At 29.2% G+C, this 17,829-nt stretch overlaps 2 protein-coding genes across 7 annotated transcripts; one reads left to right on the top strand and one right to left on the bottom strand.

The window, feature by feature from the left end:
* Window positions 1-426: 426 nt before the first annotated feature.
* On the top strand, window positions 427-8,938 carry LOC145970505 (uncharacterized). Of its 6 annotated transcripts, none has more exons than XM_083097340.1 (7): window positions 427-565; window positions 1,095-1,206; window positions 4,367-4,583; window positions 4,664-5,606; window positions 5,980-6,077; window positions 6,161-6,332; window positions 8,655-8,938. In XM_083097340.1, the coding sequence occupies exons 4-7, from the start codon at window positions 5,435-5,437 to the stop codon at window positions 8,708-8,710; spliced, it is 498 nt and encodes a 165-aa protein (XP_082953466.1). In that variant the 5' UTR covers window positions 427-565; window positions 1,095-1,206; window positions 4,367-4,583; window positions 4,664-5,434; the 3' UTR covers window positions 8,711-8,938. The 6 variants fall into 6 exon arrangements, with proteins under 6 accessions (XP_082953466.1, XP_082953464.1, XP_082953463.1 ...); XM_083097338.1 differs by having other exon boundaries at window positions 5,975-6,077; window positions 8,655-8,936; XM_083097337.1 differs by lacking the exon at window positions 8,655-8,938 and adding an exon at window positions 6,452-7,027.
* Window positions 8,939-11,404: 2,466 nt separating this feature from the next.
* LOC145970501 (RCC1 and BTB domain-containing protein 1-like) lies at window positions 11,405-17,499 on the bottom strand. The gene is made up of 10 exons (XM_083097327.1): window positions 17,376-17,499; window positions 17,085-17,275; window positions 15,744-15,914; window positions 14,762-15,005; window positions 14,528-14,658; window positions 14,203-14,451; window positions 13,824-13,939; window positions 13,477-13,580; window positions 13,279-13,409; window positions 11,405-13,187 (listed from the first exon to the last, which is right to left on the bottom strand). The coding sequence occupies exons 1-10, from the start codon at window positions 17,482-17,484 to the stop codon at window positions 13,044-13,046; spliced, it is 1,590 nt and encodes a 529-aa protein (XP_082953453.1). The 5' UTR covers window positions 17,485-17,499; the 3' UTR covers window positions 11,405-13,043.
* Window positions 17,500-17,829: the final 330 nt, after the last annotated feature.

The raw sequence follows: 17,829 nt of genomic DNA, 5'->3' as shown, positions 1-17,829 counted from the left end.
TATTTTACAAGATATTTTACGGTTTATGTAAAATTAAGAAATTATTTCAAGCATCATAACTCAAAAAGTACTTAACGGAAAGGTACTTAATTATAGTGTTTTGGAAAGCTCTCGAAATAAGCTACAAGAATGTACAAAAATATATAGGGTATTCCATTTAAAAAAATTGAAGTGACCTTCACGTGACCTTCAAATGACTCTTCAAGGTCAAACCAATGATACCTTAATCTTATGGCCCCCTCGAAACCATACAACTTTTGTCTAAAACATTTTTCTCTATCTTGCTTATTTTTCGAGTTATTTGGCTGCCTAAGTTAAAATGGGTCACCCTGTATATATATATATATATATATATATATATATATATATATATATATATAGAACTATTTCTATAAGGTTTTGCAATTTTTTTGCGAATGCGTTCTAACTACGCGCGGTAATCATAACCGCGGTGAAACAACAGAAAGCACAGATCGATGTGTGCAAACATATGTTATGTGCAGTTATTGTGTGTGCGATATTTCTTTTTGCTAACCGAGTTTTGCAAGTGTCGCAGTCTCGACAGGTAAGATTGGATAAATAAATTTCTATTTTAATAAATATAATATTCGGTTACAAATAGTTAATTTAGTAATAGCAAAAATATTTGTCCGCTACGTAGTGCCTATGCCGGCTTTGCCACACGTGGACACACACCATATATTACAATAAGTTAAATTGAATAGATCATTAATATATATTCTTTTTGATAGTTAAATTATAAAACAATTTTATTCAGTAGTGAAAAATACACATAGTAATGTAATCTTGTATCATATTTATTTATCTCTCAACCTAACCTAAAAGTGATAAAGCTATTAAATTTTGAGAATGGAATATTTATTAATATAAGATAGAAAATAAATATTTTAAAAGTGTTAAATTGTTTATTAGTACAATTGGAAAATTTCCGTATACAGAAAAATTAATGCTTTAAAATGTAAAATTGGCTATTTACTTTGTAAATAGTGTATAGCGAACAAATATTTTTGCTATTACTAAATTTAACTGGCAATATTTATTTTTATTTTATAATATTTTGCTATTGTATGTAGAGATTAACATTTGCTGAAATAAAAATCAACTCTTATTGATGAAAGCATCTTACAAAATAAAAAAAGAAGTTCAAATTAACAGTACATAATGGACATCGATGAGAATAACAAGGTACATATATAATTATTTTTACATATAATACATTGTACATTTTGTGTGTGTGTGTGTGTGTGTGTGTGTGTGTGTGTGTGTTTATATCCATTTCTTATATCTGATTAGTATTATTTTTTTATGTAATAAGAATGCTATGCTCAAGTGATTAAGATTTCTGTTGTTTGTTTCATACGAAATTCAGATACTTTAATAAAAAGAATAAAGATTAATTAATTATTCTAATTATATATGTTCATATTCTATTGTTTTCAATGTTACAGATGACATATATTGTTTCTATATTCTATATACTACTTCTATATGTACTAACAATATTACATATATTGTTAATACATTTATTAACAAATATTATTATAAATTATCATGCAGTCTAGTCTATGTTTCTCAGATAAACTATGATAAATATTTATTTATTTGATTATTTTTCTGATTTTAGAAGCAAGTTTAGCTATATTAAAGTCATAAGTACTTACTATTTTATATTATTTCTCCATAAGGATTTTGAGTGTCATCAATCATTGATCTGGCATAATATTTATAAGGTACATAATATGAAGTATATCGCAGAAGTCATATTCTTATTTTCTATGTAAAAAGATATAATAAAGTTTTAATTTATCTCTTGTACACTTATTCACGGATTATCTTCAGCTAACAATAAATGACAAGCTTTTTTTATTAATCTTTAAAATAATTTAAAAAGTTTTTTTATATTTAAATTTTATTGATGTCCTTATTTTACATGAAGGAGGTTTTTAAATTTCTAAATTCCTTTAAATATCATTTATTTGTAATTTGTTGTAGAAGTTTTTGCAATGTAATCGTAATTGGAAAAAGAGGATTGAGAGGAGGGCTATGAAACGTTTGAGGCTTGAAGAACAACAAGATTATGCCCTCAATAGAGTCTGTACATTACTAAAAAAAAAAAAAAAATTAAGATTCAATAATTCTAATAGCAGCAGTAGTAGTAGTAGCAATGATAGCTTTTTTACAGATATTTGTGAAATGTCAGATCAAGTTGAAATATTTGCAGAGGAAGAAAATAATGTGTCAAGTGAATTAAATAATTTGAATCAAAATAATTTGAATTCTGAAACTGAACTTGAGATTAGTGATCATGAAGAAGACACAATTTCTAATAAGGATGCAAATATCATGAGTTCAGAAACAAATACTGATGATGATAGTGAAAATGAAAATATTGATGCAGTTTTTGATAACGATGAACAAAAAGAAAGATATATCACATTAAGTTTATATGAATGGGCATTATCAGGTGGAATTCTTTCTATGAGTAAAATTGATGAACTTCTTGCATGGCTTCGTCCAGTGTTTCCTAATCTGCCTAAAAGTTATAAAACCTTGCTTGGAACATCTGATAATATAAATATTATAAACTTTCGGAATGGAGGGCAGTTTTGGTATAAAGGAATAAAAGATAATTTAGATGGATTTATTTTAGAAGAATACTTGCAGAGAAAAGAAAAGATTGAAATAGATATCAATACTGATGGACTTCCTCTTTTTCGAAGTTCTAAAAAAAAGTTTTGGCCAATTTTAGGACATCTGGTAGGGACTAAAAATGAACCATTTGTTATTGCCATTTACTTTGGAACGTGACGTGATCCTAGTGACATTGAAGAATTCTTGCAAGATTTTGTTAATGAGGCTAAAAATCTAATCGACAATATCGGTTATGTACGAAATCAAAGAACTTATGATTTTTTTATTAGACATTACATTCTTGATGCTCCAGCTCGAGAGCTTATAAAATGTTGTATAGGTCATAATGCATATGCTTCTTGCGAGAAATGTACAGTGTGGGGAGAACGATCGGATAACAGGCAGACATATGTTGATCTTGATGCTCCTTTGAGAACTAATGAATCTTTTAAGAATCAAACACAGTCTCACCATCACAAAGGAGTGTCACCTCTTCTTAGATTGAATACTCAAATGATTTCTCAGTTTCGTTTAGAGTCCATGCATTTAGTATACGAGGGTGTATTTAAGAGATTGTTAGAAGTATGGATGCGATGGATAGGCCCATGGAAGTTGCACTGGACTATTGTGGAAAGAATGTCTAATATGCTTATCCAAATAGCTCCCTCTTGCCCTCAAGATTTTGCCCGAAAACCAAGATCTCTAAGTGACTTAGCATTTTATAAGGCAACGGAATTCCGTCGTTTATGCTTATACGATGGCATTGTGGTGTTTGCTCAGCATCCTGATATTAATGTTTATAAGCACTTCTTATTATTACATTGCGCGATTTTTATTCTTGCAAATCCTGTCCTGCATAAAATTATGAATGACTATGCAAATATTTTGCTCAGAACTTTTATTAAACATTCTGTTACAATTTTATGAAAAAAGTTTGTAGTTTATAATGTGCATTCTCTTTGTCATTTAGCGCAAGAGTGTAATGATTATGGCCCTTTAGAATCATTTAGTGCCTTTTGTTATGAAAATAAGTTGAAAACAATAAAAAATCATCTTAAATCTGGTTTTAAACCTCTTCAGCAGGTAGCTAAGCGTGAAATAGAACGAGGAAATGAAAAAATTGTATTCATGGATTCTGAAATTAACGAGATTGTTTGATCAAAGAAACATAGAGATGTAAATGAATTAATTAATGGCAGTCAATTTAAAAAAGTTTCAGTAAATGGTGTAATTCTTCAAGTGAATGATAAAGATTCATATTTTAAAAACAAATTTAGGTCAAATTGTAGTCTTAAAAAATATTATTCTTACAGAGGATGATAATGTAATTTTTATTGGTAATACTTTTATAAATGTTGGAGATTTTTATACATATCCTCTGAATTCTTCAAAACTTGGCATTATTAAAGTATCTGAATTGAACAATGATAAATTAATATTTCGTTTACAAAATATTGTTGCTAAATGCTGGCTTATCCCTTTAAAAGATGAATATGTTTGTATACCTTTGCTTCACACAATGCCTTTCTGCAAATAAAATGCCAGAATTTTTATTTTTATTTTTAAGTATTTTTATCAAATATACAATTTTATTCTCTTTTATTATTTATTTAGATCCGTTATTATTAATTATATTTCTTATTAAATTTTATTATTTATTCTCTCTTGTGTAAAGTTCATATAGATTAATTCAATTTAAAATAATTTTTTTCAGTTTGTCGTTGTAAAGTTTATAAATGAGGATGATACTTGTAACGATGAAGATGATGCTGTTTTCGAAGTCGGTCTTACAAAATGGCTAAAAGAACTAGATAATATGAAAATAAATATTTCTTGGCCTCCTCGATCTGCGCAAAGCAGCGCATTAAAAAAAGAAATGGATGCATCTCCTTCATGGCCAACATATAATGTTATTGTTTTAAAATTTTACAGTATGTTGTTTTTTGTGCATGTATATTTGTATATTTTTTCTCAATTTTATTTTGAAGTTAAATTATTCTCTTATAATCAGATACGCTTTTGGCTGCACGCAATGGACTCAATGGTTTCATTATGTCTTCTGCTTATGAAACGGATGTTGAAGTTGGTCGTGGCAAACGAAAAAAAATTGAGCGACGACGTTTTTCATTCGATTCTCCTGAAAAACAAATTACGAAGAAAACTAGGAAAATTCCGAGTTTTGATTCATCAGATTCTAATCCAGATGATCCTGAGATTTCGCAATTTTCAAATAAAACAAATGTTGCTGCTCCACCACTTGTCTCTTATAAACCTCAAAATAATAAAACTGAGTCTCAAAGAAATATTACGCATGGCGAAAATATAAAAACAAAGATATTTGAAAAAAGTCAATCTACAAAAACTATAATGTCGACGTCTCTTGAAAACAAAAAATCTAGAAAAGAGCTTTTGCTTGCAAAAATAAATGAAGCAAAGAAAATAACTCCCGTTGAAGATAATAGATCAGAAATTATAAGAGCTGCAAGAAAAAGACGGCAAACGTGTGATATAACAAAACAATTAACATTATCTTCTACATCACCTCAACATGATATGTCTCAGAAACATAAGTCAACTGACGTAAGCTCGAAGTTTGAAATGTCTTCGTCGACAGGATGTGATGTACAAGAAAATGTTCATAGCATTTTACAGCACAGTATTTCAAAGAAAGTGCAAAATGTTAAGAAATTGAAAAAAAAATGAGAGTTCCTCAGTTGTGTCATCAGAGGACGATGATATTTTGCATCCCAAAAAATGTACGAGACCACTAACAACAGCAAATATGTTAAAAGAAAATATTACTACTTCTGATACTGAATTTATAGAAAAATCACCATCCGTGTCAAATGTTTCACATTCTCAATCTGATTGTGAGTTCAGTCAGTCTAGCAATGCTTTCTCCCAAATAAAAGAATCATCTACACAATCTACACCTCGCTCAGTTCGTCAATCAGGTACAATTAACATTTAATAATTCTTTACTTTCTTCTAATTATTTTATTTAATATTAAGTTGTAATATATAGTCATTTATGTCACATTTTTTTCCAGGTAATCTGTCCCAGATTTTATCTGAAATCAGAGATTTTCCTAAGGTCCATATTCTGAATCCTCTTTTATCGATAAAAGTGCCTCTAAAAGTGGCTTATAAGCCTTCTGATTGGCTATAAGCCACTTTTAGAGGCACTTTTATCGATAAAAGAGGATTCAGAATATGGACCTAAGAAGACATACATTCAAACCCAAGAAATTAGTAGTAAACTAGACATAGTTATTATGAATTTAAGTAGATTAAATCGCTTTCTTCTTCCAAATGAAAAAAGAATAGTAAGACTAACAGATCTTCCTTCGCTTCCAATAACAACTAATGAAGAGTTAAACAAATTTGAAACATTTTTATCAGAAAATGATAACATAACTGGAACTGTAAGCTATATTTAATTTTGTTTTTTATTGTTCTACGTTCTAAATGTTTTTTATTTGTTTAATTATTAATATTCTGTTTATAGATTTGTTATATGAGTCAAATTATTGGCTCTAAGGATAATATTAAAGAAGCCACATATAAAGTGTTAAAGAAGCTTATTTCAAACACATTAGCATCAGAGTTCAATTTGAAAGGTGGTGGTAATCCGTCCAAAAAATGTTTTGAAAAGTTAACATTATATGAAGTTGTTGAAGGTAAAAATTACTTGAAATTAACACTATTATTAATAACAATATTTATATTATGAAATTTAAAAATCTTTCTTTTAAATTATTATTTGTTAAATTATCTTCGATTTTTTTTACTTAAATAGGCATTTCTTTTTATTAAATTCTACATATAGAAGATAATAAGTATATATAGGATCCCAGATAGCCAAGTCTGTAAGATCATATATTGCAAATTGTGCGTTACATATTATGCTGATAGAATTCCGGCAGCAGTCAAACATGATCTGCCGGCTCAATTAATATCGACAGAAATGTAGCAGGAAACAAGCAGTTTCTGCGTCATAATATGCTACAAAATATCTTACAAAATTTAAACAGAAATTCTTGACATAAGAACAGTAGATTTTAAGCATTATGTGTTAGCACAATATGTCGACAGAAATTAAACTAAAACTGAGCATAACATGAAATCATGCTATATTGATAGAATATCGTCAGAAATCGAGCTAATCTGTAAACACGGCGTAACGGCAGAAACGCGGCAGAAATGGAGCATGCACTGCCATTTCAAAAGTAACAGCAAAAACACAGCAGAAATACAGCATAGTTTGTAGTCATAAAATAATAGCAAAAACATGATTTATTTTATATATAATAAGACTTATCTTCTTTTAAATGTAAAATACGATAATATATATGATTTAATATTAATAAATTAATTAATTTTTTTCTCTCGCTTCTATTTTAAAATTAGTAAATTAATTATTAATTAATAATTTATTGATTAATGAATTAATTTTAAATTAAAAGCGAAAGAATTGGAAAGAATTGATTATATTTTATATACAAATTATTCAACAATTATCCAAAAAACTATAATCCAAATAACATCAAGGTCTTGTAGAAATCTAAAAGATATCTCATTAAAGAAATTTTTAAGATATTTCTAAAAGATATCTAAAAGTCATTTAAAAGATGTCTAAAAAGATTTTGTTAAAGATGTCTTTGTAGAATTTCTAAAAGATATCTGTAGACATCTAAAAAGACATCTTAGGCTGCGTTCGGAAACATCACCCGAGTGCCCCCGGGTATCATTTTATCCTTGTTTGTTAAACAAGGATAAAATTATACCCGGGTACACTCGGGTGATATTTCCGAACGCAGCCTTAAAAGACATCTTTCCTCCTTTTACCTGGGCTGTGTTCCACTTAACGATCGCAACGCTCGCAGAATCATCTTATCCTTGTTGTTCACTAAAAGTTAAACAAAGACACATCATGTTTACGAGTGCCGCGATCATTAAGTGGAACGCAGCCCTGATTGGTCAATCAAACGCTTCAGAGCATCCAGAGCGTCTTCTCGACCGCATCTTTTATATACAGGGTGACCCATTTTAACTTAGGCAGCCAAATAACTCGAAAAATAAGCAAGATAGAGAAAAATGTTTTAGACAAAAGTTGTATGGTTTCGAGGGGGCCATAAGATGGTATCATTGGTTTGACCTTGAAGAGTCATTTGAAGGTCACGTGAAGGTCACTTCAATTTTTTTAAATGGAATACCCTATATATTTTTGTACATTCTTGTAGCTTATTTCGAGAGCTTTCCAAAACACTATAATTAAGTACCTTTCCGTTAAGTACTTTTTGAGTTATGATGCTTGAAATAACTTCTTAATTTTACATAAACCGTAAAATATCTTGTAAAATATTCATTTTTCGATTATCTTACCTTAATACTTTTATGTACAAAATAATGAGAGGAATCAATTGGTGTAAAGAAAACACATAGTTGTTTTTAAGAAAAAATATGGAATTGTTAATTGCAAATTACATATTTTTTCTTCGAAACAACTATGTGTTTTCTTTACACCAATTGATTCCTCTCATTATTTTGTACATAAAACTATTAAGGTAAGGTAATCGAAAAATGAATATTTTACAAGATATTTTACGGTTTATGTAAAATTAAGAAATTATTTCAAGCCTCATAACTCAAAAAGTACTTAACGAAAATGTACTTAATTATAGTGTTTTGGAAAGCTCTCGAGATGAGCTACAAGAATGTACAAAAATATATAGGATGTTCCATTTAAAAAAATTGAAGTGACCTTCACGTGACCTTCAAATGACTCTTCAAGGTCAAACCAATGATACCATCTTATGGCCCCCTCGAAACCATACAACTTTTGTCTAAAACATTTTTCTCTATCTTGCTTATTTTTCGAGTTATTTGGCTGCCTAAGTTAAAATGGGTCACCCTGTATATATATATATATATATATATATATATATATATATATATATATATATATATCAAGAGACACGGTTGTGTCTACTTCACTACAGCTATAACATGGACGTGGACACAGCGAGTGACACTACATCTATCGACGACAAGATAGATGACTTTTGCGAAAATCCGACGCGGGATGCATTAACAGAAGGTCTTATGAGTCTCTTGAAACCTACGGTGGATCAACTGGACGAGAGAATTCGCGCCACAAGGTGACGTCAAGTTTTCTGTTCAGCGCGCATGCAATAATAGTAACATTTATTTTTCGCGTTTCTTCTTGCAAATTTACGTATATTTATTATCAAAAAAATTGCGCTCAGTGAAAATAAAAACTTATAAAAATATTTTAACCAAAAAAAGTTATACAAAATAGTTGTTTTAATTTTCTACATTATATCCTAGAAAAATGATGATATCCAAAAATTACGCTAATTGAAAATAAAAACTTAAAATATTTTAACTAAAAAAAATTGTACAAAATAATTGTTTTAATTTCCTACAAATAATATTAAAAAGTTGTGCCAACTGAATAAAAATTTTCACTATAAAATATACATTTCTTTTTTATTTCCAATATTAGAAGAAAAATGATATTAAATGAATTGTAATATATCTATTATAAAAAATCGTTGAAAATATGAACAATCATATACATTGCAATAATCATATGCATATATCCTGAAAAGTTTAATTTAAAAAAAAAAAGGAAATGATAATACAAAATACAAAATTAAAAATTATTTAAAAAATTAAAAATTAGAAATTAATAAAAAAAAAATTTATATAAAAATTAAAAATTAATACATATAAAAAAATTTTAGTTAAAAAACTTAGCGCTGCTACGTTGAATAATGTGCTAATGAAATTAACAATTTTTTTTAGTTAAAATATTTTAAGTTTTTATTTTCAATTAGCGTAATTTTTGGATATCATCATTTTTCTAGGATATAATGTAGAAAATTAAAACAACTATTTTGTATAACTTTTTTTGGTTAAAATATTTTTATAAGTTTTTATTTTCCCTGGCAAAAATGAGACGTTTGTTTGGCGTTTACATGAACGTTTGTGGAAGTTCGTCGAGAGTTTAAAAACGATTAGTAAAGAGTTTGTAGAACAAAAATTGCAACACTGCAGCGTTTAAAAGACGTTTGTACGTTATAGCGTAAACGTAAACGTTTGAAAAGTCTGAGTTAACTCTGTACACGAAGATGTATCAACGTTTACTGAACGTACTCTGAAAAATGTTACCTCAGCATTGCAAAACTTTCATGTAACATTATATAAAGAGTTTGTAGAACAAAAATTGCAACACTGCAGCGTTTGATAAGCATTCAAAACTCAACAGCGTTATGTAAGTGCTCTTACAAAGTTTGAAAAGCATATAAACTCTCAGAAAACCCTCACTCAACGGTTGTTAACGCTTTATAAAGTTTCTTATTTTCGCCAGGGTTCACTTAGCGCAATTTTTTTGATATCATTATTTTTGTAGGATATACAATTTTACACAAAATTAAAATAATTTGTAGAACAATTTTTTACGGTTTAAAATAACACTATTTTGTGCAGATTAAAATAACTATTTTGTAGATTAAAATAATCCTATTTTGAAGATAGGTTTTTTACAGTAGTTTTTTACAGTTTTAAAATAACACTATTTTGGAGACAGGTTTTTTACAATAGTTTTTTACAGTTAATAATACACTATTTTGCAAATACATATACTGTTTTTTACGCGGACTTAGCACCTTTTTTTACCTTTTTTTTAAAAGGGTAATTTTTTTAGGGATTATGTTTACCGCATTCTTCAATCGAACACATGATCGCGTTCGATAGCGCCAGTAGTACCTTAACCTACCGCAACCTACCATGACAAAAAACTGCAGTCGCCGAATAATTACCGTCGCATTGTCGCGTCGTGTAGTAACGTGTCCGCGCGTGTTTCTTTCATCGAGTGATTTTTAATCGCCAACAGTTATTATTCGACAGTGATTAATAGTGATTAGTGATAGAGTCATTAGTAAATTTCTCGTCTCATCGAGTGAGTAAATAAATGTGATTACGTTAAAGTTTATAAAAGAATACAGTTCATGAAAGAAGAAAAACTTTCAGTTAATAATTTAGTGTGGATTTCTTGTCTTTTGCAACGTGATATCTACGTTAAATTTGAGAACGTACGATCTATCGGAAAATTCATTTCTCCTTCAAGCAATTACAGTAATACATCAAAAGTCATCGAACAAGGTAATGATAACTATTTTTTGACGTTATGTGAAAACAGATCTTGGGAAGGCAGAGGGACAGTGTGTCAAAGGAAATTCGTGAAAAGAGAGGGGTTTTTAGTGGGTAGGGAGTACCGAGTTGGTAATTCGACTTGGTACTCGAGTCCCACATAACTCACTGGATCGACCGGTGGGTATGCATAAAATGCATTTTCCCCTCTCTCGTAAAAAAAAAAAAAAAATTACAGGTGAGTGAGCGAATGAGAGAGAGAAAGAGACAGACAGACAGACAGAGAGAGAATGTATGTGTTCGCATGTGTGTCTGTATGTGTATAGCGACCAGCTGATCGCAGCAGGCGCCCCGCGTAAGCACCCGCGTCTGACGGTGAATCGCGCCACCCTTGCCTGCCTCTTGTATTCGACCCGTCATACGTTAACTACTTCCTTTAATAATTCAAAAACTACGCTTCAAATCAAATTTTGGTAAAGGAAAAATTGTCTTAGAATGGTGTCAGGAATACGTCATTTTACAGACATAACGTTTTTCAGGATCGCCCTGTATATGTAATAAGAAATTTGAAAAATTCTGAATACAAATATATTTAACTTTCTTACTATTTATCAGCTTCTGCACAAAGTTTTCGGAACGTGCCTTTAAAATGTTCACAACGAATCGTCAGAGTATCTTTGTGGACATGGATAAGTTGCCCCTTGGTTTTTATTACAACATTGGTTTGCATCGACAAAAAAGACAAAAATAATTTTTAATTTGTTTCTTATAATTATATATAATATTAAATATTAATGTAAGCATTTATGGAGTAAAGTCTCGAAAATATGCTGTAACAATTTATAATACTTATTCATTCAAAACCGTGGCAAACACACGAAGCACACAGATTCCTTTATCTATTTGTGTGGATCTACATCGCATTATTATATACAAGATAAGTTTGATAAAACTATTCACCACAATTTTCTCGAAAATAAAAAATGCGTAAGACATCTAAAAAATTGTAAAACATATAAGCACAGACTATGATGACCCTGAGGAATCTTGAGTGTCCTTGATTTCCATATATCCAACGATAATATTTTTCTCTTTTAAATAAGAAAAATATATCCCCGAATCACTTCATTTATAATACTCAGTGAGCTTAATTTGAGCTAGCTTTCGTGTGTATCAGAATTTTTTCCAAAAAGCGAATCGTTATTAAGCTAGTTACAAAATTGAAAGTCAGAAAATTTGAATCTGAATAATCTCGCAAGAGTAACGCAGGACTATTTTTATCTATCTATTTGTTTGGAAATTGAATTCCTTATAGTTATTTAAAAACTAGCGCGTTCTGATATTCATATTTGTGTTGTAATTATACAATTAACACACAACACTTAATTTAAAAAAATATATTTTAATGAGTATATATATAATTTTGATGATAACTTACAGACTTACAGTGAATGCAAACAAAACGTTTCGTTAGTCATTTTATAAAAATTGTACTAATTTTCAAATAATTGCAAAGTAAGCTCAATGTTTCTAAACACCCAAATTCAAAGTTTTATTCTGTTTTTTAATTTTGTATATATCTCGACAACGAATCGACTTTTCGGAAAAAATGTTCTGTTACAAAAGTTATTAAGGACATTGAATATTATCTATGGAATAACTCAAAAGTAATGCTTCTAATTCAAAAGAAGGATATTATAGTTGGTAATATGATAATATGGAAAAGCACATTCAATATTCCTCATGGTCACTAGAGTATGTATTTCTACCTTTTTCAATTTTGATCTTTTTTTTCTATGTCTAACGATTTTTGAAAAAAAGATGTGATGAACTATTTATTAGACTGATTCTGTATATGTACCCACTGCTTTTATGTTATATATCTATGTGGCGTTCGCGTATTGCTTAGCATTGCATGTATATAATTTTTGCATCGTAATTGAATCAGAACTTGCGAACTTCGTCCTTTGTACATTTTTGTTATCTAAAATTCTTCAACATAAAACACTGCTTTCTGACTTAATTATCACCCTAGGCAGAAATTGTGATAGATTTTACAATTTAAACACTCAAGCTACAAGATAAAGCTGCTTCTTTTTACGAACTTAAGATTAAAATTATTTTATTGATAAAGCAGTCTCTAATATTCTCCCATAATTAAAAAAAAAACCCATTTCATTTCTTTGCTGTAATTTATAATTGTAATAAACAATTTATGCATGTATATAAGCACCAGCGTCGCTTGTTTTCCTTATAAAATCAAGTAGCAGTTCTTTATTTAATTTGGCGAAAGCTTTCGATTTTACTACATCAGTCATCCGATTAAATGAAAACTGGATACAAAATTCCATCAGATCCTACAATTACATGCACAAATATGCATCCATATAAATTACAATTAACGAATTATAAAAATTATAAAAACGATATTAAAATTATAATACTCACCTTTACATCATAGGTCGATGCTTTCTTATAACAAAGAGCTACATTTGACACATTGATAATTTTCTTTATCATTTCAATGCACTTATTCGCAGTTTTTTCCTCATCATATTTATCACACAATCTAAAAAGTTCTGTAACAAACCATTGTATTAATCGCGAATTATAATAACAATTCATTTTAGCACTATTTAAACTCACCGAATGTCTCCTCCAAAGGTAAATTATCAATCGCATTAGTGTATAAATATTTGAAGAAAGTTTTATACACATTGTAAGGGAAGCTGTCATCACATTTAATGGTACTATTATGAAACATAAAGAAAGTTTTTTAAATTTCTTATTGCATATATATTTACATATAACTCTGGGGGTCAATTGTGTATCACATTATTAAGTGAAAATTATAAAAGTGAGCAAATTTACTAGATATTGATTAATGAAATTATAATTATTTTAGTATATTTGCTCACTTTTGTAATTTTCCCCAAGTTGTGTGTACAATACACAATCGACCCCCTGAATAAAAGTATATTTAGCTTTCTTACTTTTCTTTAGCTTCTTTCCAATTATTTTGAAACAGATTTCTAAAATATTCACAACGATTCAGAATAGCTTTGTGAACGTAGATAAATTGCCCCTTAATTTGTACTATAACATCGGCCTGTATTGACAGAAAAAGACAAAAATAATTTTTAATTTATTTCTTATAATTGCATATAATGTTAAATGTTACTTTAAGCATTTATCGAATAAAGTCAGAAAGAAAGCATGCTGTAACATTTTTAAAATATTTATTCATTGAAACAGTTAATCTTTTTCTTTTTTCTTTCTCTCTTTAATATTTTAATTTATTTTGTTTTATATCTTATGAAAACAAAAGTTGCATGTAGAATAAAAAGAAGTGAGACAAAAAACGAGACATACCGGAGACTTTAATACATCCTCCTGAATTTCCAACATAATTGAATTTTCTTTTGTATTATCATGAATGATGTATGGTATTTTATATCTGAATAAGTCATACATGGATGAACATGAGGTTTTAATGGGTTCCCATATTGTTTGGGAACAATGATAACCCCATACATAGACATATCCAATCTTATTGATGGCAACACTTTTACTATCTTGAGCGGCAATGTCAGATATATTTCCCATTAGAGACACAGCCAACTAACAACATATATACTTTAATTTACTCTCTAATTTTCATTTCCTTTACCATGCTTAAATAAATTAAACAGATTACCATAATAGGTCCTCTTTCTAGTTTAAATCTTTCACCGTGTCCTAACTGTCCCTTACAGTTATTACCCCACGAGTAGATTTTTCCCTTAGAAGTGAGCGCCAACGAATGTTCCGATCCACAAACTATTTTAACTAAAACATTCAGATATCATTAGTTAGCGATTATTGTTGGCATTTATGGAACTGCGCTTAACATTTTTACAAACGTCATAACAATATTAAAAACAAATATTACCTATTTCGACATTTTCCAATGAAGTTATTAAACATGGAGACATGGAAATGTCGCCTTCTGCGTTTATCCCTAATTGGCCATTTTCATTTCGGCCCCAGCTATACAATTTACCGTCATTGCTAAGTGTCACGATAAACGACGTACCACAAGCAATCTGAACAATTTTCTTCATTTCCAATTCTGTCACTTGACGTGGTTGATCTTGTAAGTTGTTATTAAACGTAACGTCTCCCCAAATATATATCTAAATTATAAACAATTATTTAACAAACAAGGACTACCATTATAATTTCTATATTTTGATCATTACTTACCATAGACCTTATGGCCCATATTCTGAATCCTCTTTTATCGATAAAAGTGCCTCTAAAAGTGGCATATAAGCCTTTTGATTGGCTACAGGCCGCTTTCAGGAGCACTTTTATCGATAAAAGGATTCAGAATATGGGCCTATAAGTATGGACTGGCAATTGCCTATAGTTTCTGTAGAGAAGCAGTGTCCGGAGGAGGTTAGAGAGAGAAACATACTTTTTAGTACTTCTCTTTCTACAAGTGTCCGGGCGGCCTATTACGGTTCTTGAAGCGAGGTGAAAATTACAAAAGTGAACAGATTTACTAGATTTCGACAAATGAAATTGTAGATACTCTAGTAAATTTTCTCACTTTTGTTATTTTCACTTCGTTTCAAAAACCGTAATAGGCCCCCAGAAGTATGCATGGACACTTGTAGAAAGAGAAGTACCAAAAAGATGTTTCTCTCTCTAACCTCCTCCGGACACAGTCTGATATACGTATTGCCAGTCCATATCTGTAAGGTCTGTGTTAAGTCGACGGCACACGGTACGATTTTTCGTACTGGATTTGATAAAATTTAGTAAAATACTAAAAATGCACCAATCAGAATGCAGCATTTCTAATATTTTACTAAATCTTATCAAATCCAGTACGAAAAATTGTACCGTGTGCCGTAGGCTTTACTTACTATTGCACTGTCTGTCAAAGCAAGACAATTGTAATTGTTGCTTGCTATGTGCATAATGATTAATTTCTCGAAACCATCTATTTTAAACGGTGTGTACGTATTTGTAGTTCCTAGAGTAGTTCCCAATTGTTTTCCCAATCTACATCTCTCGTTAGTGCCCCAGCAATATACCTATAAAAAATATTACTTATATTAAAAAAAAATTACTAGTTGTAAAAAATAAATTAGTCATGTAAGAAAAATTTTTTATACTTTCTTATCATGAATAAGGTGAATAAGGTCCATGTGAAATATGAATGCAGTAAAATTGAAAAAAGTAAAATAATATATAAAAATGCTCTTCTTCTAAATATAAATATATAGAATTAACTGCTATACTATAACTATAAAACTGCTTCATAATGGATAAATATGCAAAGCATAAGAAATTATACAGGGTGACCCATTTTAACTTAGGCAGCCAAATAACTCGAAAAATAAGCAAGATAGAGAAAAATGTTTTAGACAAAAGTTGTATGGTTTCGAGGGGGCCATAAGATGGTATCATTGGTTTGACCTTGAAGAGTCATTTGAAGGTCACGTGAAGGTCACTTCAATTTTTTTAAATGGAACATCCTATATATTTTTGTATATTCTTGTAGCTCATCTCGAGAGCTTTCCAAAACACTATAATTAAGTACATTTTCGTTAAGTACTTTTTGAGTTATGAGGCTTGAAATAATTTCTTAATTTTACATAAACCGTAAAATATCTTGTAAAATATTCATTTTTCGATTACCTTACCTTAATAGTTTTATGTACAAAATAATGAGAGGAATCAATTGGTGTAAAGAAAACACATAGTTGTTTCGAAGAAAAAATATGTAATTTGCAATTAACAATTCCATATTTTTTCTTAAAAACAACTATGTGTTTTCTTTACACCAATTGATTCCTCTCATTACTTTGTACATAAAAGTATTAAGGTAAGATAATCGAAAAATGAATATTTTACAAGATATTTTACGGTTTATGTAAAATTAAGAAATTATTTCAAGCATCATAACTCAAAAAGTACTTAACGGAAAGGTACTTAATTATAGTGTTTTGGAAAGCTCTCGAAATAAGCTACAAGAATGTACAAAAATATATAGGGTATTCCATTTAAAAAAATTGAAGTGACCTTCACGTGACCTTCAAATGACTCTTCAAGGTCAAACCAATGATACCATCTTATGGCCCCCTCGAAACCATACAACTTTTGTCTAAAACATTTTTCTCTATCTTGCTTATTTTTCGAGTTATTTGGCTGCCTAAGTTAAAATGGGTCACCCTGTATATAACTATAATATTTTATTATACCTCTCCTTCTTGCGTAATTGCAAAAATACATTTTGCATCGGGACTACAATACAAGGTTTTTAAATTTTTTTCAGACAACGCTTCCACTTTTTCTGGTTCGCTGTAATTTGAATTAGATAATCCCAATATTCCATTTTTATTTGATCCGAAGCCATATACATTTTTATCCACGCTGATTATTAAAGATGAATCTAGTTTAAAAATTTTACAAAAGAAATAAATGAAATTATAAATAATATTTATAATAAGTAATATTTTGCATAAGAACTAATAAAAATAGTAGAAAATTACCCTTTCGGAATGCCATAAGCATCTGAATTTGAGATGTAAATTTTTTTTTTAAAATATCACTAATCTGCCACCTTCGCAGACTGGTATGTCTCTCGTCCTTTTTTTGCATGTTTCTATGTGTGAATATCAATTAATATATTAATATAATAATATTAATAATATTAATAATAATATTAATTAATATATTAATAAAAACGCACATAAGAGCGCACGCGCTATTTCGTGTCCGTTATTTTGATTTTATATTCTCACAATAAATAAAAATATGAACAAGAAAAAGAAAGAGAATTAAAGAAAAAGAAAAATGCAATAATATGCATAAAAATATAGATAGATAATTAGACAGATAGAATAGATAGATAGATACATAGAAAAAAAGGACATTCTTGTTTTGAAAAATATATTTAGTTTTAATATGGAAATCTTGAAATGAGATTATATTGCGTTAATTAAA

Source organism: Camponotus vicinus, unplaced genomic scaffold, assembly GCF_025532165.1.
Source record: "Camponotus vicinus isolate PSW18456_S1 unplaced genomic scaffold, iyCamVici1.0 SCAF_4, whole genome shotgun sequence".
NCBI lineage: Eukaryota > Metazoa > Arthropoda > Insecta > Hymenoptera > Formicidae > Camponotus > Camponotus vicinus.
The sequence above is the reverse complement of the archived record's forward strand: the minus strand, read 5'-3'. Positions and strand labels throughout refer to the sequence as shown.